At 39.2% G+C, this 27,981-nt stretch overlaps 1 protein-coding gene across 1 annotated transcript; it reads right to left on the minus strand.

Moving 5' to 3' along the window:
• Positions 1-21,042: 21,042 nt before the first annotated feature.
• Positions 21,043-23,895, minus strand: LOC145169315 (patatin-like protein 1). Its single transcript, XM_079087894.1, has 7 exons — positions 23,713-23,895; positions 23,352-23,533; positions 23,007-23,193; positions 22,365-22,511; positions 21,757-22,059; positions 21,298-21,473; positions 21,043-21,210 (listed from the first exon to the last, which is right to left on the minus strand). Exons 1-7 carry the CDS (start codon positions 23,857-23,859, stop codon positions 21,141-21,143), a joined length of 1,212 nt encoding a protein of 403 aa, XP_078944020.1. The 5' UTR covers positions 23,860-23,895; the 3' UTR covers positions 21,043-21,140.
• Positions 23,896-27,981: the final 4,086 nt, after the last annotated feature.

Raw genomic sequence — 27,981 nt, forward strand, 5'->3', positions numbered from 1 at the left:
GTATTAAATGAACAATACGCCTCGGAGAGTCTATTTTGCCTTTAATTCTTAATTGGTTAATTAAAGGTTTGAATGTGAACTCGTATGTAACCATGCTGATCGACGGCTGAATAACTGATGACCCTTCGGTGTCATATGTAGTGAGGTAACATTCTGTCACCCCTTGGCCTTATAGGCTGGGACTGTAGCTAGCAGTCGGGATGTGGGAGTGTCTGTCCCGTATAGATCTATACACATAATGCCCACTCTCCCTCCAGGAGACTCTGGTTACAAAGTGATACCACAATGAAGTGTCGTATAGAGAAGTAGTATGTCACATTCTGTTTATCGTATTCAAATGTTCGTGTAGTGTGTCATAGTGTGGTGATGTTTTCTCTGTACTAGTATATAGTATATTCTCTTGTATAGTGTATAGAATGTTCTCTTGTATAGTATATAGTGTGTTCTCTTGTAATGGTATATAGTGTGTATTGACTCATAACTGTACTGACTTTTGTATGTGTCGTTGTAATAGTAGTAGTGAGTAGTAAACCCTTAACTATACCTATTATCATTAAATAGTAATGTTGTTTATATGCCTTCGTTACACAAAGGTACTGAACTGAAGTGAAAGCTTTTATATCCAACACACACACACACACACACACATATATATATATATATATATATATATATATGATATATAACTAAGATTTCAACGACATTCGGACAAATAACAGGATACCCTAAGTCCACAACCAAACAAGGAACAGGAAATAAGGTGAGCTATCAGTCCTAAGTCATTCAAGTCTTACTTATATAAATATATTAGTGTAGATATGGGTTTGAAAATAATGTAAGTTTAAAAGAGTTTGGAAACAGTTTTAGCATATAAAAGAGTTTAATAAAAGGTTTTGAAGTTCTTGAAATCCATAAGTTTGATAGCAACTTGAAAGTAATAGTAAATCTTTTCTGTTTGTTCTAGTTATTAATCACATGCGATTAAAGCAATAACTAGAATGTTTCAACTTGTATTCCCCCCCCCCCCATAAAAGCATTTAAAAATCATATCAAAGGTTGATTAAGGGGTATGAAAACTCACCTGCAGTGAGTGGTTGGGATGAACGGATGGTATAGGATGCTAAGTGTCAAGTAAAGACTTGAACGCACACCCTTATAGTCTAGGAAACACTTATATTGAAGTGTTACAATCACAATTGATTGCATAAAAGGAGTGTATGGTCACAAAATGGAGCTTTCGGTCTAAGTGGTATGTTCCTAGGAGCTCTCGGTCCTAATGGTATTCTCGGTCCGAATGGTTCTCGGTCCGAATGGTTCTCGTTCCGAAGGGTTCTAGGTCCGAATGGTTCTCGGTCCGAAGGGTTCTCAGTCCGAATGGTTCTCGGTCCGAAGGGTTCTCGGTCCATATGAGGTTTTCGGTCCAAATGCTTCTCGGTCCATGAGGTTAAGACCGAAAACTCAAGGTCTTTGGTGAATGTGGTGATTTTCAAGGGCTTTCAAACATGCATAGGGGTCCTAAGCTTCATCCGAAGCCTTAAGTGAGTTTTAAGGTCTTAAGGCACCTTTCTTTAGGGTTTTCGGTTTAAGGAGATGCACTAACCGAAAAATCCTTTTGTTCTTGGAAAAATGACGATTTCAAGGCTCTAAATCAAGTATCCTTACTAGATAACAAGTATAGGAGATAAATACTTACAATATGGAAGCAAAGAAAGGTGTTTTCGGCCCAAAACACTAGTGTGTGTTCTTGGTGTTCTTGGTGTTCTTGGTGTTCTTGAAGAACACTTGAAGATCTAAGAAAAAGAGAAGATTTCATGGATGAAATCATGTATAACTACTAGATGAAGTGTTGTATCAACAAATCAAGAGGAGAAACACTTACATTTTTGGAAGATTTGGAAGAAGCGCTTATCATACTTGAGAGAGAAAGTGGGTGTTCTTCAGTTTGGAAGTAAGAAATGAGGAAAGAAGGTGTAAACTCATGCCTTAAGCATGAGTTCTCGGTCAAAGAAGGTGTGAACTCACGCTCCAAAGTGAACTCCGGTCCTCGCTTGGCGTTCCAGCGAACCTTCACGATTGGGATGCGTCTTTATTTTGTTCGTTTGACCTCTCGGTCCATGATCTCTTCAGGTTCTTCCACGAAGTTGAGGCTCTCGTTGATCTCGATCTCGTCGAGTGGGATTACAAGAGTCTCGTCGGATAGGCACTTTTTCAAGTTCGAGACGTGGAAGGTAGGATGTACGTTACTAAGCTCGTGGGGTAGATTGAGTTTGTATGCTACGGGGCCAAATCTAGCGAGAATCTCGAAAGGCCCTATGTATCTTGGATTCAGCTTTCCACGCTTTCCGAAGCGTATCAAGCCCTTCCAGGGTGAGACTTTCAAGAGGACTCGGTCTCCCACCTGGAATTCCAAAGGTTTCCTCCGTTTGTCTGCGTAGCTTTTCTGTCGGTCTCTAGAGGCTTTCAATCGTTCACGAATCTGAACGATCTTCTCTGTTGTTTCCCGAATGATCTCCGGACCCGTGAGAGTGCTGTCAGGAACTCGTCCTTTAGCTAACTGTGTGTCACCCACCTCAGCCCAGCACAGAGGGGATCTGCACTTTCGGCCATAGAGGGATTCAAATGGAGCAGCCTTGATGCTCGTGTGATAACTGTTGTTGTAGGAGAATTCAACAAAGGGTAAGTGAGTATCCCATGTTTTCCCAAAGTCGATCACACAGGCTCGCAACATATCCTCTAAGGTTTGGATAGTTCTCTCATTTTGTCCGTCGGTTTGTGGATGGTAGGTCGTACTCATGTCCAGCCTCATTCCTAGGGAGCTTTGTAATGACTACCAGAACCTCGAAGTGAATCTACTATCTCTATCGGAGATAATAGATATAGGAACACCATGCAGTCGTACGATCTCCCTAATGTATGTTCTTGTGAGCTTCTCCATTTTGTCAGTCTCTTTGATGGGTAGGAAGTGCGCGGACTTGGTCAATCTGTCGACGATGACCCAAATGGTATCAAGCCCACCCGTTGTCTTGGGTAGTTTGGTTATGAAGTCCATAGTGATCCGCTCCCACTTCCATTCAGGTATCTCTGGTTGCTGAAGTAAACCTGATGGTTTCTGGTATTCGACCTTAACCTTTGCGTAAGTAAGGCAATTACTCACGAAGGTAGCAATCTCTGCTTTCATGTTAGGCCACCAGTATAGCTTTTTAAGATCCAAATACATCTTATCTGAACCCGGGTGGACGGAATATCGAGTGTTGTGCGCTTCCTTCATGACCAAGTCTCTGAAGCCACCGTGTCTCGGTGTCCAGATCCGGTCCATGAGATATAAGGCTCCGTCACCCTTGACTTCCAAGTTCTTATCCATTCCACGTAGGGATTCTCCCGCCACATTTTCAGGTTTTAAGGCTTCGAACTAAGCCTCCTTAATTTGTGTTGATAGATGCGAATGGATAGTCATAGTTAATGACTTGACTCTTCGTCCAGAATATTCTTTTCGACTTAGGGCGTCTGCTACCACGTTGGCTTTACCCGGATGATAACGAATTTCGCATTCGTAGTCGTTGAGTAGATCGACCCACCGTCGTTGTCTCATATTAAGCTCCTTCTGGTTGAATATGTGTTGTAGGCTTTTGTGGTCTGTAAAGATAGTGTTCTTCGTACCATACAGGTAGTGTCTCCTGATCTTCAGGGCGAACACAACCGCTCCTAATTCAAGATCGTGTGTGGTGTAGTTGACCTCGTGTGTCTTCAGCTGTCTTGAGGCGTAGGCGATGACCTGACCTCGTTGCATCAGAACACAGCCGAGCCCCTGGTTCGATGCATCGCAATACACCACGAAGTCGTCTATCCCTTTGGGGAGGGATAGTATCGGTGCGGTGCATAAGGCTCGCTTCAGCGTTTGGAATGCCTTCTCTTGTTTCTCTTTCCAGTCGAAGGCCAAGCCTTTCTGGGTCAATGTCGTAAGGGGTTTCGCAATTCTAGAGAAGTTCTGTATGAATCTGCGGTAGTAGCCAGCGAGGCCTAGAAATTGACGAATTTCTGTAGGCGTCTTCGGTGCTGACCAGTTCTCGATGGCTTTAGTTTTGGAAGGGTCCACGTGGATTCCTTCTTCGCTAACTACGTGTCCTAAGAATTCGACTCTTCGGATCCAAAATTCGCACTTAGAGAACTTCGCATAGAGCTTCTCTGATCGTAAGGTTTCTAGGACTTGTCGTAAATGATCGTTATGTTCCTCCTTACTTCGAGAGTAGATAAGTATGTCATCGATGAAAACGATAACGAACTGATCCAAGTAAGGACGACATACCCTATTCATCAAGTCCATGAATACTGCGGGCGCATTGGTCAATCCGAATGGCATCGCTACGAACTCGTAGTGTCCATAACGAGTTCGGAAGGCTGTCTTGGGAACGTTCTCTTCAAGCACTCGTAACTGGTGATACCCGAATCTTAGATCAATCTTAGAAAAGTAGCTCGCCCCTTGTAGCTGGTCAAATAAATCGTCTATGCGAGGAAGAGGGTAACGATTTTTTACTGTAAGCTTGTTGAGTTCCCTATGATCGATGCACATACGGAACGATCCGTCTTTCTTCTTCACGAACAAGACTGGTGCTCCCCAGGGTGAGAAGCTTGGTCTTATAAAGCCCTTGCTGAGCAGTTCGTTAAGTTGACCGGACAGTTCTTGCATCTCAGCAGGTGCTAGACGATAGGGCGATTTGGCTACGGGGGTCGCCCCTGGAATTAAGTCGATTCGGAACTCGACTTGACGTTGCGGGGGTAATCCTGGGAGTTCTTCCGGAAAGACGTCAGGAAAATCGCGTACTACGGGGAGGTCATTTAGGTCTTTTGTTTTTCGGCTCGTATCGACAACGTGCGCCAGGAATGTACGATATTCCTTACGCAAGTACTTCTGGGCTTGAATACTTGAGATGATACGAAGGCTCGTACTGGGTTTGTCTCCGTAGATCAACAAGGTTTCGTTATTCGGTAGGTTTAGACGGACTGCTTTCTCGAAACATAGGATATCGGCGCGATAAAGACTCAACCAGTCCATGCCTATAATGACATCAAAACTCTTGATAACCACTGGTATGAGGTCGATTGGGAATGAACGGCTATCTAGCGTGAGGGAACAACCTATGTAAATCTCGTTAGAACTCTCTATTTTTCCGTTAGCCATTTCTACGACGAAGGTTTCTTTTAGTGCTTGCGGTGCTTGATTAAGTAAGTGTTTAAATTTTTGGTTTACGAAGCTCCTCTCTGCCCCACTATCAAATAGGATACAAGCATAAGAGTTATCGAGAAGGAAAGTACCTGTGACTACTGTGGGGTCTGCCACGGCTTCATTGTGGCCAATAGCAAGTAGTCTTTGTTGGATATAGTGTCTAAGTCCATAACTTTATTTAGTATGTACTTGACCCGACCCGGCATGGTCCATTTGGGTTGCATGGCATTGCAATACTTGGATAGACTAAATGAGAGAAAGGACACTTGTGATTATTAATATATTATAAGTTCTAATATATTAATAATAGTATTATTTAATTAGTATTGATCAAGTATTAATTTAGAATTAATTTGGTGATCAAAATGAGACTAATTAAATACATAGGGTTGATTATGACAATCATCTAATCTTTTATGGTGGATTCATGATCCATGGTTTATTGTGATTTGGAGCTCCATGGATATGGGAGTTACAAACCCATGGATCATTAGAAATCAAGAGTCATGACAATTAAGGGCATTCATGTGTAAACCCTAATTGTGACAACACTATAAAAGGAACCCTATAGCTAGCAAAATCGGCCACTAGTTGATTCTAAGAGGGCATAACCGATTTTGAGTGTTAGTGACATTCTCTCAAGTTATTCCAAGTCTTGTGGTGTTGTGTGAAGCATTTGAGGCACAACATTTGGGGTGCTAGGCTCACAAAGTCTTCAAGGAATCCAAGCAACAAGAAAGGTATATACTTCTACTAGTTTTTATATTACATATTCCCCATGCCATGCTAGTTAGGAAGTAAACCTTGAAAAATCAAATTTGCATGTATATTAGAGAAAACATAGATTCAAGGTTTATAGGGTTGCATGTACACCATAGGAGTGTTAGAATGCTCAAAACCCATCAGTGGTATCAGAGCCTAGGATTGTTTTCTGTATACTTGATGCTAACTGCTTGAAAAATCGAAAAATTGCTCACTGTTCGACTGGACTCGCCGAGTGCAAGGGGAGAACTCGACGAGTCCAAGACAAAATTCATCCTACTCGTCGAGTAGGATAATGCACTCGACGAGTAGGTGCGTGCTGGGCAGTTTTCTGAGTTTTGTTGCTGGAAATGGGCTAGAATCATTATCCGAAACTGTTTTGGACTTGTAAAATCTGTTTTTAAAAGTGGTAATGATTATGTTAACCCATTTCAAATGACTATTATCAATTTTCAAGTTTTATATGTGATTTCTTGAAATTGTTTGATATGAATATTTGTTCTTATGAGTTTTAGAAGATCATAGGAATTGTGTGTAACCTACATGCTAGTTTAATTCATGATCTTAATGTTAATGATGGTGTTCATAACTTGTCCTCAAGTTATGGATAACCAAAAGTCACTTGTTTAAAATTTGTCATTAAAGAATAGTAGGTTTCATAAAATGAAGAGTCTTCAACTTTATGAACCATTAAAACTCATAAGTTACAAATTGAAGAGTCTTGAAATAGTTTCAATACTTGCCCTCAAGTTTTGGAATTTGTAAAGTCTTACACCTTAATACTTTAATTCCAAATTAAACCTTAGATTTTTAAAAGTTTAAAAATCAACACTTATACTATTATTATAATCTTATTTATATAGATATGTATAAGAATAAGTCATTCTTACCGCAAGTAGGCCTCATTCACGAAGCCGGTCTATAAGGGGGGTATAAGGTTGTTGCCTATAAAATGGCAGCTTAATGGGTGTCTACTCTCACCCACCGCTTCCTTGACTGGTGGAGGGTCGTTAGCCGAACGGGTAGGATAAGACTTTAACTCTCATTAAAAGTATAATGAATTATAAAGTAACTATACATTATTAATTCCCAATCTTAGTTACTTTAGGAAAATGTGAAATAGGTGCTAGCCCATAAAATTACACTTTGTACCTTACCAAGTCGTTAGTGGAGCGTGTGTGGTTAACCGGCACACTAACAAGGACTAGTAAGTGTGGCAAAGGGTAACTTGACTTTATTATAGATCGGTGGAGTGTGTGTGGTTAACCGGCACATCGATTAGGTAATATAGTGAAGGGTACCAAGTCAATTTGTATGGTTATTCACACCTTGTTTGTGATCCTCGGCATCCCAGTCACAAACTTGAGAGGGCACAATCGAGATTTAAACATGCCATTGAAAAGTTCAATGTATCTCAAAAGGTCTAGGAGTTTCAAATCCAATAAAACCTAATAATAAAATATTTCGTTCTTATGGTGGAAATTGGTAAATCGTCATTTACCTACCTTCAAATATTTTATAGCTTGGATTACGGCATCCCTCTTCCAACTATAAATAGTTTGTTGGATCCTAGCCTTAATATTTCATTTGGGTGACTTATTAAGGACTCTTAATCTAATGTAACTTGCCTTTCTTTTCTTTCAGATGTCTTCCAACAATGCTTCTAGCTCAAACCCAACAGGCTCCTTTTCCCTTATGAACTTGTGTGGGAAAGTCACTTTTGATGGATCCAACTTCAATGAGTGGATCAGAAACATCAGGATGATTACCCGCTATGAGGACAAGGAGTATGTTCTCGATAGGGAGCTTAAGGTTGTGAATGAAGCCACTGCTACTCCTGAAGAGTTTGCGGAGTTTGTTGCACATGAAAAGGATGCTACTAAAGTAGCATGCATCATGATGGCCACCATGACTCCTGAACTTCAAAAATCCTATGAAGATTTCTACCCGTATGAGATGCACCAGGATCTGATGGAAAGGTACCATCAGAGTGCGCGTCAGGAGAGGTATGAAATCATCTCCTCCATGATAACAACCAGAATGAAAGATGGTGAACCCATCACCGGTCACATGCAGAAAATGCAAAGGTTCGTTGACCGGTTATTGAAGCTCAATGTGGACTTTCCTAAAGAAATGGCGATTGACATCATTCTCCATTCCTTACCTCCAAGTTATGATCAGTTTCGTATGACTTATCATATGAACAAGGAGGAAGTCACACTGAGTAAACTTCAAGGACTTTTAAGGACAGCTGAAAATGGCCTTAAGAGTAAAGCGGTTGTTACTTCTACTTCTACTCCTTCAGCAGCCCCTGTTCTTGAGATTGGGCAGGGAAAGGGTAAGAAGAGGAAAACCTCTTCGAAGGGTACCAAGGGTAAGCCCCTTGATGGTTCCTCTTCTAGTGGGACAAAGAAAGGTCCCATCACTCCTTCCTCAAACCCAAAGGAAGCACAATGCTTCTATTGTCAAGAAAAGGGGCACTGGAAGCGAAGCTGCCCCAAATACTTGCAAGATGTAAAGGATGGGAAAGTTAAACCCACCCATGCAGGTATTTATACAATATTGTCTAATAACTCATCTAATGCTAATTCTTGGGTGCTTGATACAAGTTGTGGTATTCACATTTGTACTGATTTGCAGGTCCTAAGAAGAAGTGAGCAAGTGGATCACGGGAAGATAAACTTAGTCATGGGCAACAGGAAAGCATCACCTGTCACGAAGATAGGAGTTTATTCTTTATTGCTAAATAATGGGTTAATGTTAGATTTGAATAAATGTTGTTACTCACCGGAAATGGCGAGAAATATTATTTCTTTTCATGGCTTGTACAAACAAGGGTTTACATTTTTATTCGATAATAATAATGGTGCTATTAACGTTTACTACAATGATGTATTTTACTTTAAAGCATTACCTTGTGATGGTGTATATGAAGTTGTGAATGTTGTAGACAATCTAGGAAATAATGTGTTGTATATTGATTCTTCGAATAGCTTGGATAAAGCATCCTTGTGGCATTGTCGTCTTGGACATGTCAACAAGAAGCGCATAGGCCAACTCCAAAAGGCTGGAGTCTTGGAATCATTTGACCTAAAGTCGGATGATAGTTGCGAGTCTTGTTTACTTGGAAAAATGACGAAGTCACCCTTCAGAGGTATTTGTGATAGGGGTGAAGGTTTGTTGGACCTGGTACACACAGATGTGTGTGGGCCCTTCAGAGTTGCTACAAGAGATGCTAATCGCTATTATGTGACTTTTACAGATGATTATAGCAGATATGGATATATCTACTTAATCAAGCATAAGTCAGAAACCTTTGAAAAGTTCAAAGAGTTTAAGCAGGAAGTTGAGAATCAATTGGGCAGGAACATCAAGATTCTCTGATCCGATCAGGGAGGAGAGTATCTTAGCATTGAGTTCCTTGACTATCTTAAGGAATGTGGGATTGTCTCACAATTGACACCTCCCAGAACACCACAGTTGAATGGTGTAGCTGAGAGGCGCAATCGAACCTTGTTGGATATGGTTCGTTCCATGATGAGTCGAGCTTCGTTACAAATCTCTTTCTGGGGGTATGCCTTAGAGACTACCGCCCATATCCTTAATCTAGTCCCTACTAAAAAGGTTGCCAAAACACCTCACAAGATGTGGACTGGGAAAGTTCCCAATTTAGACCACATCAAGATTTGGGGTTGTGAAGCTTTCGTGAGGCGTGAGACTCATGATAAGCTTGAACCTCGAAGTGAGAGGTGTATTTTCATCGGCTACCCACAGAGATCCTTTGGTTACCTCTTCTACAGACCCAGTGATAATGTGGTCTTTGTAGCAAGAACAGGAGTCTTTCGTGAGAGAGAATTTATAAGCCAAAGGGACAGTGGGAGGCAAATTGACCTTGAAGAGCTTCCAAAGTCAAGCGGTGAAGGAACTTCAAATACTATCAACCAACCTGAGGAGGAAACTCCTGTTGATCCGATAGATGAGTCTGTACCTCTGAGGCGTTCCACTAGGGTGAGGAACACACCTGATTTTTACTATGGTTATCACATCACCACTGAAGGTGATACATTTATTAGTGATAGGACACTAATAGATTTGGATGAACCTAATAATTACAGGGAAGCCATGGCAGGCCCCGAGTCTGCTAAATGGAAGGAGGCTATGGACAGCGAGATTCAGTACATGTATGACAATCAAGTGTGGAACTTGGTTGACAATGTACCAGGTCGTAAGACAGTTGGGTGCAAATGGATCTTTAAGAAGAAGACCGACATGGATGGGAAGGTACACACTTACAAAGCGCGACTGGTTGCGAAGGGCTTTACTCAAACTCCGGGAGTTGACTATGATGAGACCTTCTCACCAGTAGCGAAAATTAAGTCTATTAGGGTCTTACTGGCCATAGCTGCATTTCATGATTATGAAATATGGCAAATGGATGTCCAAACCGCTTTCCTTAATGGAAAGTTGGCTGAGGATGTTTACATGGCTCAGCCAGAGGGTTTTGTCGATGCTAAGTACCCTAATAGAGTGTGTAAGCTTGAGAAATCCATTGATGGATTGAAACAAGCATCTCGTAGATGGAATCTTTGCTTCGACGAGAAAGTCAAAGAGTTTGGTTTCTCGAGGAGCGAAGATGAGTCCTGTGTATATGTCAGGGTTAGTGGGAGTATAGTCAGCTTTTTGGTGTTGTATGTGGATGACATACTACTCATAGGAAATGATGTCCCAACCTTGCAGGAGGTGAAGTCCTGGCTTGGGAAGTGTTTCGCTATGAAGGACCTTGGAGAAGCTGCCTATATCCTAGGGATAAGGATATTAAGAGATAGGAGTAAGAGACTAATTGGACTTAGTCAAAGTACTTACTTGGATAAGGTGCTGAAGAGGTTCAGCATGCAAGAATCCAAGAAAGGGGAATTACCCATCCAGAGTAATGCCAAGCTGAGTAAGACTCAGAGTCCGATTACAGAGGCTGAGATTGCTGAGATGAGTCATATACCATATGCTTCCGCTGTGGGCTCTATCATGTATGCTATGACTTGTACTCGCCCTGATGTGGCCTTTGCTTTGAGCATGGTTAGTAGATATCAAGGGAACCCAGGCAAGGCTCACTGGACTGCGGTAAAGAACATTCTCAAGTATATGCGGAGGACTAAGGACTGGGTCCTTACCCTGGGAGGCAGTGATGACTTGAGAGTGGAAGGATATAGCGATGCTAGCTTTGAGACTGATAGGGATAATTTCCGCTCTCAGTCAGGCTGGGTCTTTATCCTAAATGGAGGGGCAATTACTTGGAAAAGTTCCAAGCAGGAGACAGTAGCTGATTCTACTTGTGAATCAGAGTACATAGCAGCGAGTGAAGCAGAAAAGGAGGCGATATGGCTAAAGAACTTCATCGGAGACCTTGGAGTTGTACCAGCTATAAAGGAGCCAATGGAGATTTTCTGTGACAGCGAAAATGGGTTTCTTTGGCTAAGGAACCAAGAGATCACGAGAGATCTAGGCACATTGACAGAAAATACCATTTCATCAGACATCGAATAGAAGAAGGACTCCTCGTGGCTAAGAGGGTATCATCAGATGAGAATCCAGCAGATCCCCTCACGAAGGGACTGAGTAGGGTTAAGCATTTACAGCATGCGAGGTGCATCGGGCTGAAGGATGATATTAGTTTCAATAATTAGATTTCTGAAACTTGTAAAATGTAATTGACATTTTGATGCTTAAATAAAAGTTGTTATTTATTTATGAGTAAAGTGTTACTATCTTATGTTAATCGTTTACTATGGTTTCAATTTTGCATGTTTTGACTTCCAGAATAATTATTTTATTCGAACTCTCCACAGTCGGTCATATGTCGGAAGTAGATATGAATCAAGACTGTCATGAATTTGGTTTGTATGATATGTCTAAAGGGTATTAGACATAGCAATAGTTGCTGCAACATTCATGAGTGCTCATAAGTTCTGAGTATTGGATTCAACCCACGCTCACTTGCATCACTTCATGGAATTTATCTCGAGTGATCGTGAGACGGTAATATCATATAAATCTTTAAACCTAGAGATATGAGTTGTTGACTATGAGTTGGTTATCCATTGATTGTACGAAAACGCATTGGTAATTCGATGTTATAAAACGTGCTTTTGTGCATAATTCAACAAGTGGTCAGTACAAGCATATGAGTCGAAGTTTATCTGTTCCTTCTAGAAATAGAAGCGATATTTGGGCCCCTCGATGATTTGGTTTTGACTTATGTACCGGGCCCGGTCAGAACCTAATTGATGTGTTCAATTTAGTTCTATGTCGAAACAAATCAGAGATTGAGAAACAAATGCTGGACAATAAGTAAGACCATGTTCCATGTGTTTGTCCGGCTGATATCTTGAGAGCAGAGGATTATATGATCACTTATCTTAAATGGCGTATCATTATTATCTCAGTTCCGAGAGACTTTGAAAGAGCTACGATTGCTAGTCGGATCCTGAAGTCATATTTGCAAATATAGTTATTAGACTTATCCAAGTGGGAGACTGTTGGATATAGTGTCTAAGTCCATAACTTTATTTGGTATGTACTTGACCCGACCCGGCATGGTCCATTTGGGTTGCATGGCATTGCAATACTTGGATAGACTAAATGAGAGAAAGGACACTTGTGATTATTAATATATTATAAGTTCTAATATATTAATAATAGTATTATTTAATTAGTATTGATCAAGTATTAATTTAGAATTAATTTGGTGATCAAAATGAGACTAATTAAATACATAGGGTTGATTATGACAATCATCTAATCTTTTATGATGGATTCATGATCCATGGTTTATTGTGATTTGGAGCTCCATGGATATGGGAGTTACAAACCCATGGATCATTAGAAATCAAGAGTCATGACAATTAAGGGCATTCATGTGTAAACCCTAATTGTGACAACACTATAAAAGGAACCCTATAGCTAGCAAAATCGGCCACTAGTTGATTCTAAGAGGGCATAACCGATTTTGAGTGTTAGTGACATTCTCTCAAGTTATTCCAAGTCTTGTGGTGTTGTGTGAAGCATTTGAGGCACAACATTTGGGGTGCTAGGCTCACAAAGTCTTCAAGGAATCCAAGCAACAAGAAAGGTATGTACTTCTACTAGTTTTTATATTACATATTCCCCATGCCATGCTAGTTAGGAAGTAACCTTGAAAAATCAAATTTGCATGTATATTAGAGAAAACATAGATTCAAGGTTTATAGGGTTGCATGTACACCATAGGAGTGTTAGAATGCTCAAAACCCATCAGTCTTCCTGCTCCTCCCGCATTCCCAGCTTTCGGACAGTTTCTTTTGAAGTGCCCTGTCTCGCCGCACCCGTAGCAGGCCTGGCTAACTCCTGCACCGAGAACCCGGGAGATGGGTTTGGGTGGTGTTCTGCAAAACCGGGCGGTATGGCCCTTCTGGTCGCAATTAGTGCAGTGCATTTCTCGGCAGGGGCCGTTATGATGGAAGGAGCACTTGGTGCACTTGGGTAGGCTCCGTGCATATGGTTTGGCTGGTACAGGGGCAGCAGGAGTAGTGGTAGCATGGACAGCCACCGTCTGTTGGTTCTTCGAAGAGGGTTGAGCTGATTTGCCCTTCTTTCGGTCCCAACGCTTCCTCTTGTTGTCAGCTATTTTGGTTGGTGCGGGGGCAGTCATTGTAGTTGTTGTTGGAGTAGGAGGAACCTCGTGATCGATGAGCCTTTGGGCCAATTCCTTGGCACTATCAAAGGTCGTAGGGTGTGATGCTAGAACGTTCCCTCGATATGGGGGTACCAGACCACATATGTATCTTTCGATTTTCTTGCTTTCGGTGGGGACCATGTTGGGACATAGAGTCACCAGGTCGCAGAACTTGGCTGTATAAGCCACTATGTCGGAACCCTTCATTTTGAGGTTCCATAGTTCCTCCTCGAGCTTCTGAATTTCGCCCCTCGGGCAGTACTCCCTTGTCATTAGGTCCTTTAGTGTATCCCAACCCATGGCGTTAGCTGCTACCAGTGAGAGTGATTTGACATGGCCATTCCACCACGTCAGTGCCCTTTCGGTGAAGGTGCAAGCAGCGAAATTTATCTTGCTTCCTTCAGGGCATGAGCACATCTCGAAGATTGCTTCTGTTCTCTCGATCAATTGGGACAGTGAAATGATCCCTCCAGTTCCGTTGAAGTACGTAGGTTTGCAGATGATGAAATGTTTATAGGTACACTCCCGTGTACGTGGATGAATTTCACCATGGCTAGAGTTGGTGCTAGTCCCCGTTCCACTAACACCACCATAGTTTACTTGGGCCATGGCTGCGGTCACAGCTGCGGTCACCGCTGGTTGAAACATCACCGCATCGAACTGCAAAGGGGGTGGTGATGGTGGAGTTTGATTCGCAGGCGTGTTTCTGGTCGGACGCTTTCGAGGCGGCATCTTTTACTGAAAGTTCATAAAGATGATGATAATAGTAAGAATCAATTGCACGTATGATGAGAGTGTTTCATGGACTAAATCGCCATAGTCCAACTATTAGATAGAGGCATAACAATAGAGTAGGGAAACACAAGAGTAAGGACTTTCCAATAGATTAGATAACTGCCAATATTACTGGTATTAATAATGTAAAATGAGTTCGGGAAAAATGACCTAACAGTAGGTCTTACATCAAACCATAAGGGAAAATGTTGGCAGCTTAGTAGTCTAGTTAAAGTACTTTTAAAAGTTAGGAATGTTTTACAGACAAGTGCTCCATAGAGCACAGAAAAGAAAGGCTATTCCTTAACCAAAAGAGAAAGATGAGTCGACATCTTCTACCGGCGACGGGTATCCCTCGGGCGAACCCTCAGGTCTGCCAATTGGCGTACAACTTCCTGAAGATGTCGCTCATGCGCCCTCTGACGCACTCGGAGTTCCATGACTTCGGCTCGGGATGCAGCTAACTGTTGCTGCAGAGCCTCATTGGTTCTCCTGGTTCTTTCCATAGCCTCTTCGAGTTGGCGAATGCGGACTGTGTTAAGGCCAGAGTTGGCGTCAACTTTCATTACTCGGCCGATGGCTGCATGACCTTGCTCGACGTTCCGAGCAATCCTACGGACCATGATGGGTAGGACAAGGTCAGCTGAGCCTCCCTCGCTTAGATTGTAAAAACTCTGGTCCCCATTGTAAGGTAAGGGATGACCCTGCTCATCACTCCAACGATTCAAGGTTGTTGCCCACAAGGGAGTGGGACCTTGAAATGCCGGATGGGGGTTGAGGTTTGGGACTTGCCCTTCTTGGGGTAGGTTGTTGACCTCTGGTTCGGAGTCGGAGCCCTCCGAAAAGCCTTCTGCGAGGTGATCATCCAAAGGGATTGGGTGATCATCTTCTGGCTCATCATCAAGCCATCCACCAATGCCTTGGTTGGGATAATACGGATCGCCGGGGAGATGGAAGCTAGCCATGCTATCTACGCGAGAATAGGGGAAAATAATAGTTAATAGACGTACTAATGAAGATCCTTTTAGTTTACACATAAGTAATTATAGTAACACAAAATACTCCTATAGTATTTTAGGTTTATGTTATGTTCTAATGTTCTTGTTGTAGTAGTGTTGGTAAGTTTTTAGACTTGTTGCAACACCACGATCATCCTTAGGCACATGCTAGTCACTCCTTGGAAGATATAGTTGATCACGCTATATCCCCCTAGGTTTGACTATATGTCTCTAAGCCTAATCATGTTGTTCAACAATCATAATACTTTTGTTCTGATCTAGTATGATACTGACCTTGGTATGAATAGATGTATGTATATACTTAGTTAAATATTTTATTATTTAAAAGTATATATTCTTGGTCAGAGTGTCTTAATCCCGATGCGTTTATAGTTTGTATATCTTTTATGGGTTGATATACTCGATTCACTATAAACAATGCTCTGATACCAATCTGTCACACCCCAAAACCGGAACGGCGGAAACGTTCTGGGGTGGAGGACGTCATGTATAATATCATAACAATGCATAATAGTAAAGACAAGCAACAACATCCATTTCATTAATATAATAATTTTAATACAAGCGTGTTATGTATAGTTTGTAAGACACCAAAATGTATGATCAAAATAAAAGATGAGTCTTGTATGTGCTCCATCTTCTCAAAAGCTTCATCGGTACCTGGCTACTGATGACCTGAGAATACAAGTTATTTTGAAAGAGTTTATCAGCATAAAGCTGGTGAGTTCATAAGTATTTAGTGTCATTGCCTGTATAAAAATGTTTGTAACAACGTACTGTAAATGTTCATAATTGTTTGTAAATAGCTGAACACTCTAGAAAATCCTATATTTTCTACTGAAATGTAGTCTTCTACCAAGACCCGACTGTTTGTATGTTTGCTCTTTTGTAAATGTAAGAGTTTTCCCCAATAAAACTATCATTATGAAAAATATAGTTTACTTAAATGTGTATGTGACAGAATCACAAAATAAATGTCATAGGAAAATAATGTTTTTCCTCAGCAGTGACACTGCTGGTCATAAAGCGATAAAATACAGACTCCAGGTAGTACTAAATGTACAGTACACCTCGGGGAGTCTAAAGTAATAAAAATGTAGACTCCAGGTGGTATTAAATGAACAATACGCCTCGGAGAGTCTATTTTGCCTTTAATTCTTAATTGGTTAATTAAAGGTTTGAATGTGAACTCGTATGTAACCATGCTGATCGACGGCTGAATAACTGATGACCCTTCGGTGTCATATGTAGTGAGGTAACATTCTGTCACCCCTGGCCTTATAGGCTGGGACTGTAGCTAGCATTCGGGATGTGGGAGTGTCTGTCCCGTATAGATCTATACACATAATGCCCACTCTCCCTCCAGGAGACTCTGGTTACAAAGTGATACCACAATGAAGTGTCGTATCGAGAAGTAGTATGTCACATTCTGTTTATCGTATTCAAATGTTTGTATAGTGTGTCATAGTGTCGTGATGTTTTCTCTGTACTAGTATATAGGATATTCTCTTGTATAGTGTATAGAATGTTCTCTTGTATAGTATATAGTGTGTTATCTTGTAATGGTATATAGTGTGTATTGACTCATAACTGTACTGACTTTTGTATGTGTCGTTGTAATAGTAGTAGTGAGTAGTAAACCCTTAACTATACCTATTATAGTTAAATAGTAATGTTGTTTATATGCCTTCGTTACACAAAGGTACTGAACTGAAGTGAAAGCTTTTATATCCAACACATATATATATATGATATATAACTAAGATTTCAACGACATTCAGACAAATAACAGGATACCCTAAGTCCACAACCAAACAAGGAACATGAAATAAGGTGAGCTATCAATCCTAAGTCTTTCAAGTCTTACTTATATAAATATATTAGTGTAGATATGGGTTTGAAAATAATGTAAGTTTAAAAGAGTTTGGAAACAGTTTTAGCATATAAAAGAGTTTAATAAAAGGTTTTGAAGTGCTTGAAATCCATAAGTTTGATAGCAACTTGAAAGTAATACTAAATCTTTTCTGTTTGTTCTAGTTATTAATCACATGCGATTAAAACAATAACTAGAATGTTTCAACTTGTATTCCCCCCCCCCCCCCATAAAAGCATTTAAAAATCATTTCAAAGGTTGATTAAGGGGTATGAACTCACCTGTAGTGAGTGGTTGGGATGAACGGATGGTATAGGATGCTAAGTATCAAGTAAAGACTTGAACGCACACACGGATCCTATTAACATATAAAGACATATATGTGAATACAATTAGTGTATATTCAACTAATTAAGAAGGATAACACCCTTATAGTCTAGGAAACACTTATATTGAAGTGTTACAATCACAATTGATTGCATAAAAGGAGTGTATGGTCACCAAATGGAGCTTTCGGTCCAAGTGGTATGTTCCTAGGAGCTCTCGGTCCTAATGGTATTCTCGGTCCGAATGGTTCTCGGTCCGAAGGGTTCTAGGTCCGAATGGTTCTCGGTCCGAAGGGTTCTCAGTCCGAATGGTTCTCGGTCCGAAGGGTTCTCGATCCATATGAGGTTTTCGGTCCAAATGGTTCTCGGTCCATGAGGTTAAGACCGAAAACTCAAGATCTTTGGTGCATGTGGTGATTTTCAAGGGCTTTCAAACATGCATAGGGGTCCTAAGCTTCATCCGAAGCCTTAAGTGAGTTTTAAGGTCTTAAGGCACCTTTCTTTAGGGTTTTCGGTTTAAGGAGATGCACTAACCGAAAACTCCTTTTGTTCTTGGAAAAATGACGATTTCAAGGCTCTAAATCAAGTATCTTTACTAGATAACAAGTATAGGAGATAAATACTTACAATATGGAAGCAAAGAAAGGTGTTTTCGGCCCAAAACACTAGTGTGTGTTCTTGGTGTTCTTGGTGTTCTTGAAGAACACTTGAAGATCTAAGAAAAAGAGAAGATTTCATGGATGAAATCATGTATAACTACTAGATGAAGTGTTGTATCAACAAATCAAGAGGAGAAACACTTACATTTTTGGAAGATTTGGAAGAAGCGCTTATGATACTTGAGAGAGAAAGTGGGTGTTCTTGAGTTTGGAAGTAAGAAATGAGGAAAGAAGGTGTAAACTCATGCCTTAAGCATGAGTTCTCGGTCAAAGGGGTTTTCGGCCCTACCCCTCATGTTTGGACGTGACACCTTATTAAGGTGTTAATTGTTTTATTTGTTCCCCAATAATTCTAAAAAAATACTTCCTTTCGTTTATTCTCTCGAAGAATAAATATTTAAAAATACCCAAACGGACTTTAAATCGAGCTCAAAATTAGCAGAAATGAATTTGACTTTTAATTTACGCGTTTGACTGTAGAGTTCATACAAATGAAAATTTCGGGTTGTCACAGATTGTGATTCTCGACAAAAAGATAAAGTCTTTGCACAACAAAGCGGTGAAACTGGTGAAGGTGCAATGGCAACATCAAAGGGGTTCTGAGTGGACATGGGAGCTAGAGGACGATATGAGAGAGCATTACCCTGAGTTATTTGTAGAGGCGGACTTCAAGGACGTAGTCTGATTCTAGTAGGGGAGAGTTGTAACATCCGGATCCCGAGTTACTTTATATTTTGCAAATCTGGCATTTTATGGATCGCCACGACATTGTGGGGAGGCGCCACGACATGTAAAGTCAAGATTAGTCGCGTGTTTCATTTAAGCCACCACGACGTGGCAGTATTAGGCCACAGCATGGCAGCTGGCAATTAAGAAACCTTATTTTCCGGGTTTTGCTTCCTATTTAAAGGAATGAGGAGGCTAGGGTTTGCTCACCCTCAACCTCCATCAAACATGTGAAACCCTAAATCTCTCTCTCCCTCATTTTATACCTTTGTTGGTGTTCTTGAAGACTTGGAATGAAGAAAGAAGAAGAAGTGACTTTTGATTTAGCAAGCTAGTCCTCATCTTTGTGTTAGCAATCTTCTGGGCCCTTGTAAGTGTTCAAGACTCTATTTATATCAAAATAGATTGCTAGATCTTATGTTTTATCCCTTAATCTTCATGTTTTGCGAGTTGGAATGATAAGATCTCATAAAGCTTGCAACTTTATGAATCTATGGGACTTTTGGGTATGATTATTGGTTTGGATCTGGTTTCTAGATGGGTTTTGAACCATGCATGGGATTTCCATGGAAAAACCCTCTTTTTGGCTCATTGTGGCTTCAAGACATGCATTGGACATGCATGTCTATAAACCACCAACTTTCATGTTGGATTAGGTATTATAATCTATTTTGGAGTAAATGAGCCATGGACTTTTTGGGATAAGTGCTTAATAGGGAAAGTCTGTCATATTTATCCCTTTTGAATCTACGGTTTGAGGTTTTGACCTTTTTGGATGGTCTTTTTGGGTAAAGTTGGAAACTTTATCCTTCTAGACCTTGTTTCGGACCATATGTAAAATTTGGAGCCTTTGAAATCAAAGAAAAGAACTTAATCCATTAAGCTCCTGAAAACCTAGTGACCACGGTGTGGCTCAGGTCGCCACGACGTGGCGGTGGGGAAAATCGTGACCGACTGTTTCTGGAGGGCCACGACATCGCCATAGGTGGCCACGACGTGGCGGTTGACCAAAATCAACGTTGACCATTGACTTTAACCATTGACCTTTAACTTGAGCTGACTTTTGGTCAAACACTTATTTTGGATGAAGAGCTTAAAGTTTTTTTTGTTGACTGATTAGGTGGTGTGTAGCAACGATGCTCTGTTAGTGAGAGCTGTAGCACTTGAGCATTTACTATGAGTCGAGTCTTCTCACAACACTGATAGGTCGAAGGCACGCAACCCATTGTAGGATGTATGTGTTATGTGACTGATGTTGTTATGATTGTATGTTATATGCATGGAGTCAATATATGGCTCGGAGTTCTTATGGACTCAGGGTTGATACGGAACCGACACAGCTATATGTTGTTACATGGAGTGATTATAGGCTTGGGGTTGATACAGACCCAACACAACCACGTGCTGTTATATTCTTATTTATGTTGTATGTGAGATTTTGGGGAAGGTCACTAAGCTTTGTGCTTACATTTATGTTTATGGTTTTAGATACTTCCGGTACGAAAGGGAAAAAGAAGGGTCTGACACGATGGTATAACACCCTCCTCCTCATGTTTCCACGATTATAATGTCTTTTACTCTGATGTTTGGATCGTTTGTATTTTTGATGTTTTCAAGACATGATGTAGGAGATTAATGAATTTTGAAAATAAAGATTTTATCACTATTTTTGAGACGGTACAATATCTCATAAATATTTCTCTCACAAAAGATAAATATTCCTCAGGATCGACAAATATTCCTTGCGAATGTTTATTAGTGTTGTAGTGATCTACTATAGCTTAATACGATAATTACATTCATTATGGTCATTATAACGAATAACTTATTTATGTATTGTCTAGGTTGTCATTGTTTTTTTATTATCTTAGATATAGATAACATGTGTTCTCCAATCTATAATTTAGAAAAGCATCATATATTTTGCAGAAAAATAAATAAACAAACACTATAACCAAAGTATATATAGAAATATAAAGAAGAAAATGAAGTTTGCCACTTTATTTAATTAAACAAATATTTATTACATTCTCCTCAAATTTAATAAGTATATAAACTAAAAATTAAATTTACTAAAGCACTTCCCCTCCTTTATAGTTTAACTCCCTCAATTTCCTTTCATCCGAGAGTTGTTGCGCCAACCTGTGTTACAATATGCATTAATAACTTGTATATTTTATGAACGAGTTTAAGTAAAAGTGATCCGAATATCCAATAATAGAGTTCTACCTTTTTAGTGCTTCCCGGTTTGTATCACCACCCACTACCGGTTCAACTATCCCGGTATTAGTATTCACTCTCGTAACGGGTTTATCTAATAAACTTTCACCAACATCAACCAAATTGTTCAAATTTTCTGTTGTGGCTATATCTACTGAACTCAGGTCTCCGGTCAATGTATCATCCTATTTTTGAAGTAGGAGTACACAAAAACTTATAATGTTAGCTTTGGTACAACTTTTAATGCATCAAATATGATATTCATTACCAAGCAAAAGAAAAAAATTTCAAAATCTCCCATGTGTGCCTTGCCAAGTTGTACCATACAACCCTATGTATTAAGGATATGACATTGTACATTACATTAATGCATGTCAGAGACCAAATTTTATGAGGGTCTTTGAGATGTGCATCATTAAGTTGTACTGTACAACCCATCAATGCATGTCTGAGATAAATGAAACGTACCTGGATACGAAGATAATTATCAACCGAACTGAGGGCTTCAAATACAATGTTGTTATGAAAAACAACCAAATCGGCACTCGCTTGCAGGAAAGATTCTATAAGTGGAGTTGAATTGTTATTGACTAACCACCCGAGCACACCCCATTTTGCAGCCATTTTGGCATCATATGGAGATTGTTGCTTTTGTGTGCCTGTCCCTAACGATATCACGAGATATCTCGCGTAATCCAGTGGTGGAATTTGAGCGAAATCTGGATTTTCTTTTATGACTTGTCGTGTAACTTCCCCAGTTGCAACCAAAGACTACCAATTAATACACAAATTAAAAGGTTACAATTCATGTCATTAATATTTGTACTTTGCTCAATAACATGTGTCCTTCATGCATGAACATTTGTACGTGTATGGAGCGTCATATTTCATGCAAGAAGACTTTGTATGTAACATAGAGGAATAGCTTTATAGATTTACTCCATGCATGAATAGCAACGTAGAGGTGCACTATGTGCCTCAAGAGATGTATGCGTGAATAGTACTTCATGCATAAACAGATGTCCTGGTTTTATAAATAGTAATTATATTTGCATGGAGTTTGATATATTAATTACCGGGTTATTAGCCGCAATGCCACCATCAATAAGGTTAAACTCTTCATCACCGTTTTGAAAATAATGTGCGGGGAGATATGTAGGTGCAGCTGATGTACCGAGGCAAATGTCCGATAATTGCGCATCCTTGCTAGGCTCACTTGCCACCTTCAAACCACCATTATCAGCTAATCTTAAAGACTTAATTAGATGTAAGAAATAACAATGCATTTTGAAAAATGTATTAATTGACTATATGTTTTTGTGATCTTAACACGTAAAAGAGATTTAACAAGTTTTTCTTGCATATGAAATGTCTTGTTGAAGTGGCAATAAAAACATTGACTTTTTAATATTTTTTTAAAACACTTTCAGACTTAACCTTTCATCTAAGTGTTGTTTTCCGGATTGTAACATCATCCTTTTATCTATTCTTATTACACTAGTATCGTATTAATTATCAATTAATATTTTAATATTAAGACAATTATTTGAAAATTATAAATAGATCCAAACTTTATTGATAAGGTAGATTTCGATAATTTTGAACTAAATAGGAAGAAATAAAATTAGAAAGCTATGATAATCAAATAAATAATAACATGCTAGTATTTTCTTTCTTAAATTAACACAACTTGGTTAAAAGAATGTACATGCACACACCTGAAATGAGCTAAAGATCACAGGCTGCATAGTCTTTATGTCAAAAGTAGGAATGACAACGTTAGTCAATGTTTGATTTAACCTTGTAGTTCCTAGTATGCCCGTTACAAGGTCTTTAAGATATTCCCCGTCGTATTGTGGTCCTATCAGTGCCTTTGACTGCTTTATAATCTCTGCAAACGGCCCTCTATATATTTGCAACATGCGAAGAGTAAAAAACAAGACAATTGATCAAGATCTATTAAATATTTAGTTTAGTGGTATTTTATTTTATCAGATTTTTTTTAAAAAAAGAAATCTTGTGTCTTTTTATAAGAATAGAAGTTAAGTAATAATTAAACTAACCCAATTTGTGGGAAAATCTTCGGACAATTTTCAAGAAAAAATGGAACGATGTCTTTTGCAGCATACAAAGGTTTGTTGTTTTGGTCTGGAGCCGTTAACATGGTTGTTAGTAAACCCCCGGTGCTTGTTCCGGCAATGACATCAAAGTAATCAGCTAACCTTGCATCCTCACTGTCTAACTCCTACGTATATATATTTCATGAAAAAAAAAATATAAAACTACTTAAAGTTAAAAATAAACTCTATAGCATGTATGTCGTTAATATATTGAAAATTAAGCAATATATAGAAAATGGTTCTATATGTGTTTGTTCAGGTAAAGTTGATATGTACGTTCGACACATATATGCGAGAGTTATACCTGAAGTTGTGACTCAAGGTAACTAAGAATGACACCCGGAATGATACCTCTTACGCCTCCACCATCGATGCTAAGGATAGTTATAAGATTTCCGGCGCTTGGAGGTCGGAGTCCCAGACGGGCTGTAGTCAGTATATTGCTTGCCATCTTTTCACCTTAATTAAGAACTAACTCTTGAATAATATGTGCTTAATTATCAGAACTTTGAGTTAGTTTATATGCTTAATATCTCTATGTACACGTCAAATTGTCCCTTTTCTAGATCCAATAGCACATGCTCTTATGTGATAATTATTGCATATAGTTATCTTTTATAAAAAAATCAAAACACTCGTAAAATAATCCATTTGACTTTCATTTATGCGAACAAAGGATTCTTGAGGGGCAAAACCAAGGTTCCTAAAACATAAAATCACTGGATAAGCATATATATATATATATATATATATATATATATATATATATATATATATATATATATATATATATATATATATATATATATATATAACTTTAAGGGCTGAGATTTTTAATGGCAATCTGGTAATTAAGAAAAGTTTGAATGGTGTATATCGGTTTTTAACAAATATCACAAAGGGTAAATCAGGTATTAGATTATCATGTCCCTAAACACTCAGATCTAATACTCTCTCTCTCTCTCTCAATGTATCGTGTTCTTCACCAACATCCTCCCTCTTCGTCGACCACCTCCCTCCTCCCTCCAACAACCACCATACCTCTGTCAACAACCACTGCCTTCACTGAAGATCCCCCGATGATTGATAGATTGAACAACGCGGTGGTTGTGTCATTCGTCTCACTCAAAGTTCCGTGCCCTAATAAATCAGCCAGAGGTCCGATCGCTCCGGGCCTCCCGATTCTCCTTCACCTCTGATCTTCCGGTCTCGAAGACGTGATTCAGAAGTTTAATCACGTCAGCATCGGCGATAGCGCCTTTGTTAATGTCGTTGATTGATAAGTTCAGAAGTGTGGTGACAGAATTTTCTTGGACTTTTTGGTCCGGTGTATATAAGAGGCTGATTAACAAGGTTGTAGCACCACAATTTGCTATCACGATTCGATATGAACAAGAGGTAATTTATTTTCGTGGTCTCTGTATGTTTTGTCATACCCCGAAACCAGAATGGCGGAATCGTTCCGGGGTGGAGGACGTCATGTTTAGCATCACAACCAGTGTATAATAGCAATCATGGTAAACACAACCAAACATTCCATACATGAAAATTAAATAAGTTTACATCGGTTTTAAATCTGATCCGAATACATCAAAAGTATAAGGAAAATATAAAGACATAATCTTATTCGCTCCGACTTCTTCACAATGCTTGGAAGGTATCTATCTACTGATTCCCTGAGAATACAAGCAGTTTTGAAAGATTATCAGCAAAAAGCTGGTGTCACACCCCAAAACCAAGAATGGCGGAAACGTTCAGGGGTGGAGGACGTCATGTAAAGTATCATAACAGTGCAAAGTAGTAAACAAGCAACAACATCATCCATTGCATTAAAAGTAAAGTTTTAATACATGAGTGTTCTTTCATTGTAATAAGACACCAAAATATGTAATCAAAATAAAAGACGAGTCTTGTTTGTGCTCCGTCTTCTCAAAACCTGGTCATGGTACCTGTCTACTGGTGACCTGAGAATACAAGTTATTTTGAAAGCGTAGATCAGCATAAAGCTGGTGAATTCATAACTATTATGGTGTCATTGATTCGAAAAGCTGTTATGAAAGACTTGTAAATGTTTAATGAAACATTTAGTATAAGTGTGAAAACCCTAGAAAATCCCATATTTCCTACTAGTATAAAAAGTAGTCTTCTACCAAGACCCGAATGGTTTGAAGGTTTGCATTTCTATATCAATGAAGATTTTTCCCTGTACAACTATTATTATAAAAATATAGTCTGCCTCATCGTTTATGTGAATGTGTTACAAAATAAAAGTAATAGGGAAAATTATATAATCATTGAAATCGTATCCTTTTGCCTTAGGATAATCACAGCGTGGAAACTCGCCGAACAGTACAACCGAGAACATCCGTCGATGAATAGGTCCCGCTGTAGCTAGCAGCCATGTGTAGGATGGTCAGTCCCGTATAGTATATATATAGTATTTCTCTCTGTATAGATATAGTATTTCTCTCTGGAAACATGTAATAGTATCTCTTCATATAGTAGTATAGACTCATGAATGAACTGACTCTTGTGTAATTCCTTGTAATAGGAATAGTAATTTGTATCCCCTAAACTATACCTATAATAGTTTACTGGAATGTAAATTGAATGTCCAAGTAGGTTTATACACCCTTGCTACTTGAGAGTGTTGGAACCGAAGAAAGAATGAAAGCTCTCATATCAACACATATATACATGAAACATAAGTGTATAGATACGGTTTTTAACAATAAATTGAAGGAGGTTTTGTAAAACATTTAAGAGTTTTGAACAATAAATAATAACGACTTGATGTCAGTTTATAAAATAATTCAAGAGTAATTTGTTGATAACAAAGTAAAAATAACTGAAAAGCATTGTATTTATCACATTTTGAAGTATGTGAAATCAGTTGTTTGAAAACACAGTTATAAATCGGATGTGATTGATTCTATAACTTCCTGTTTTCTACTTGTATTCCCCCCCCATGAAAGCATTTAAAATCATTTAAAAGATTGACTAAGGGGTATGAACTCACCTATAGTGAGTGGTTTGGATGAACGGAATGGATATGATGCTAGGTGTCAAGTGAAGACTTGTACACACACAAAGATCCTAGTTAACATATAGTCACACATATATGTATCCAATTAGTCATTTAAACAACTAATTAACCATGTTAAGACATCCTAGGACATGATTTACACTTTATTTAAGTGTTACAAGTACTAAGGATTGCATCTAAGTGTTGTAGAACATTGCTATTGAGTTTAGGGTTCAAGGGTAAACTCCCTTGGAGTTTACGCTTTGGTGACCATAACTCATTGAGTTTACGGTCGTAAACCCATGAGTTTACGACCGCAAACTCATGGTACTTTGACCATTTTGCGTTTTGAAGCCTTAAAGATCATAAGAAGCATTCCTACTTCATGTTTAAGACTTAGGAAGATATTAGGGCACCATTTCACTCCTTTAATGAGTTTACGGTCCTTGGACCACTACTCCTTGGGTTTACGGCCGTAAACCCAAATAGTTTATGGTCTTTTGATGTTTTCAAGTACTAAGCACATCAAGGAAGGGGTCTAGGCTAGTTTCCGAGGCTTGGTAAGGGACTAGGGCCACTTTGGCCCCTTTGTTAGGGTTTACGGTCCAAGGTGTTCTTGGACCGTAAACACCTTTCATCCTTTGATTCCTTGTGTTTTCTAGGTGATTAAGAAGTGTAACTAGCCTTATAACACACTAGGGTAAGAGTACTTACAATAGAGAAGCTTGAAAGGTGCTAAAAGTCCAAGAACACTAGTGTGTGTTCTTGGTGTTCTTGGTGAAACTTGAAGATCTACACATTTGGAATGATTTCACGGATGGAATCATGTAAGATCACTAGATTAAGGTAGATATCAACTTATTAGGGTAAGAATACTTACAAAGTTGAAGATCAAGAAGGAAAATTCGGATGCTGCTTGAGAGGATTTGAGTTCTAGCTTGAAAATGGTGAAAAAGTGATTAAAATGGCTAAGTGCCATATTTATACCCTTGGGGTTTACGGCCGTAAACACCTTGTTTAGGCCGTAAACTCCAAACTCTTGGAGTTTTAGGACATTATTGCTACACAATAAACCCTAGGGCATCCTCTCTCCTGTTATCTCCTGAAGTACTAACTTTAAAACACTCAAACTGACTCTACACAACTCAAAAGTTAGCAGAAACTGTTCTGACTTCTATTGAAATGAATGGTTGTACAGAATAGAAATTTCGGGTTGTCACAGCTGGTGAGTTCATAAGCATTTAGTTTTAGAGAAAAACGTTCTTTGATCCTTTTTTGAAAAGTGTTCCTCAAGAAAATCTCATATTTTCTTATGAAAAGTATGTTTGAAAACTCATTCCTTCCATGACTTCCCGGTTCATACTTGGTACGCACAATCCCAGGGAGTCATGGAATGAATGTGAATATCCGTTAGTAGAGTAGTAAACTAGCAGTTTTAGAAATGCCGGTGTTATCCTGGGAAAATCCTATATTTTCCCTAAAAACAAGTTATCCGTCCTAGAGGTAGAGATGCAAGTTTAGAAATCCCTAATTACTATCAGTATATAA

This window comes from Lactuca virosa, chromosome 4 (genome assembly GCF_052849685.1).
Source record: "Lactuca virosa cultivar CGN04683 chromosome 4, Lactuca_virosa_CGN04683_v6, whole genome shotgun sequence".
Lineage (NCBI taxonomy): Eukaryota > Viridiplantae > Streptophyta > Magnoliopsida > Asterales > Asteraceae > Lactuca > Lactuca virosa.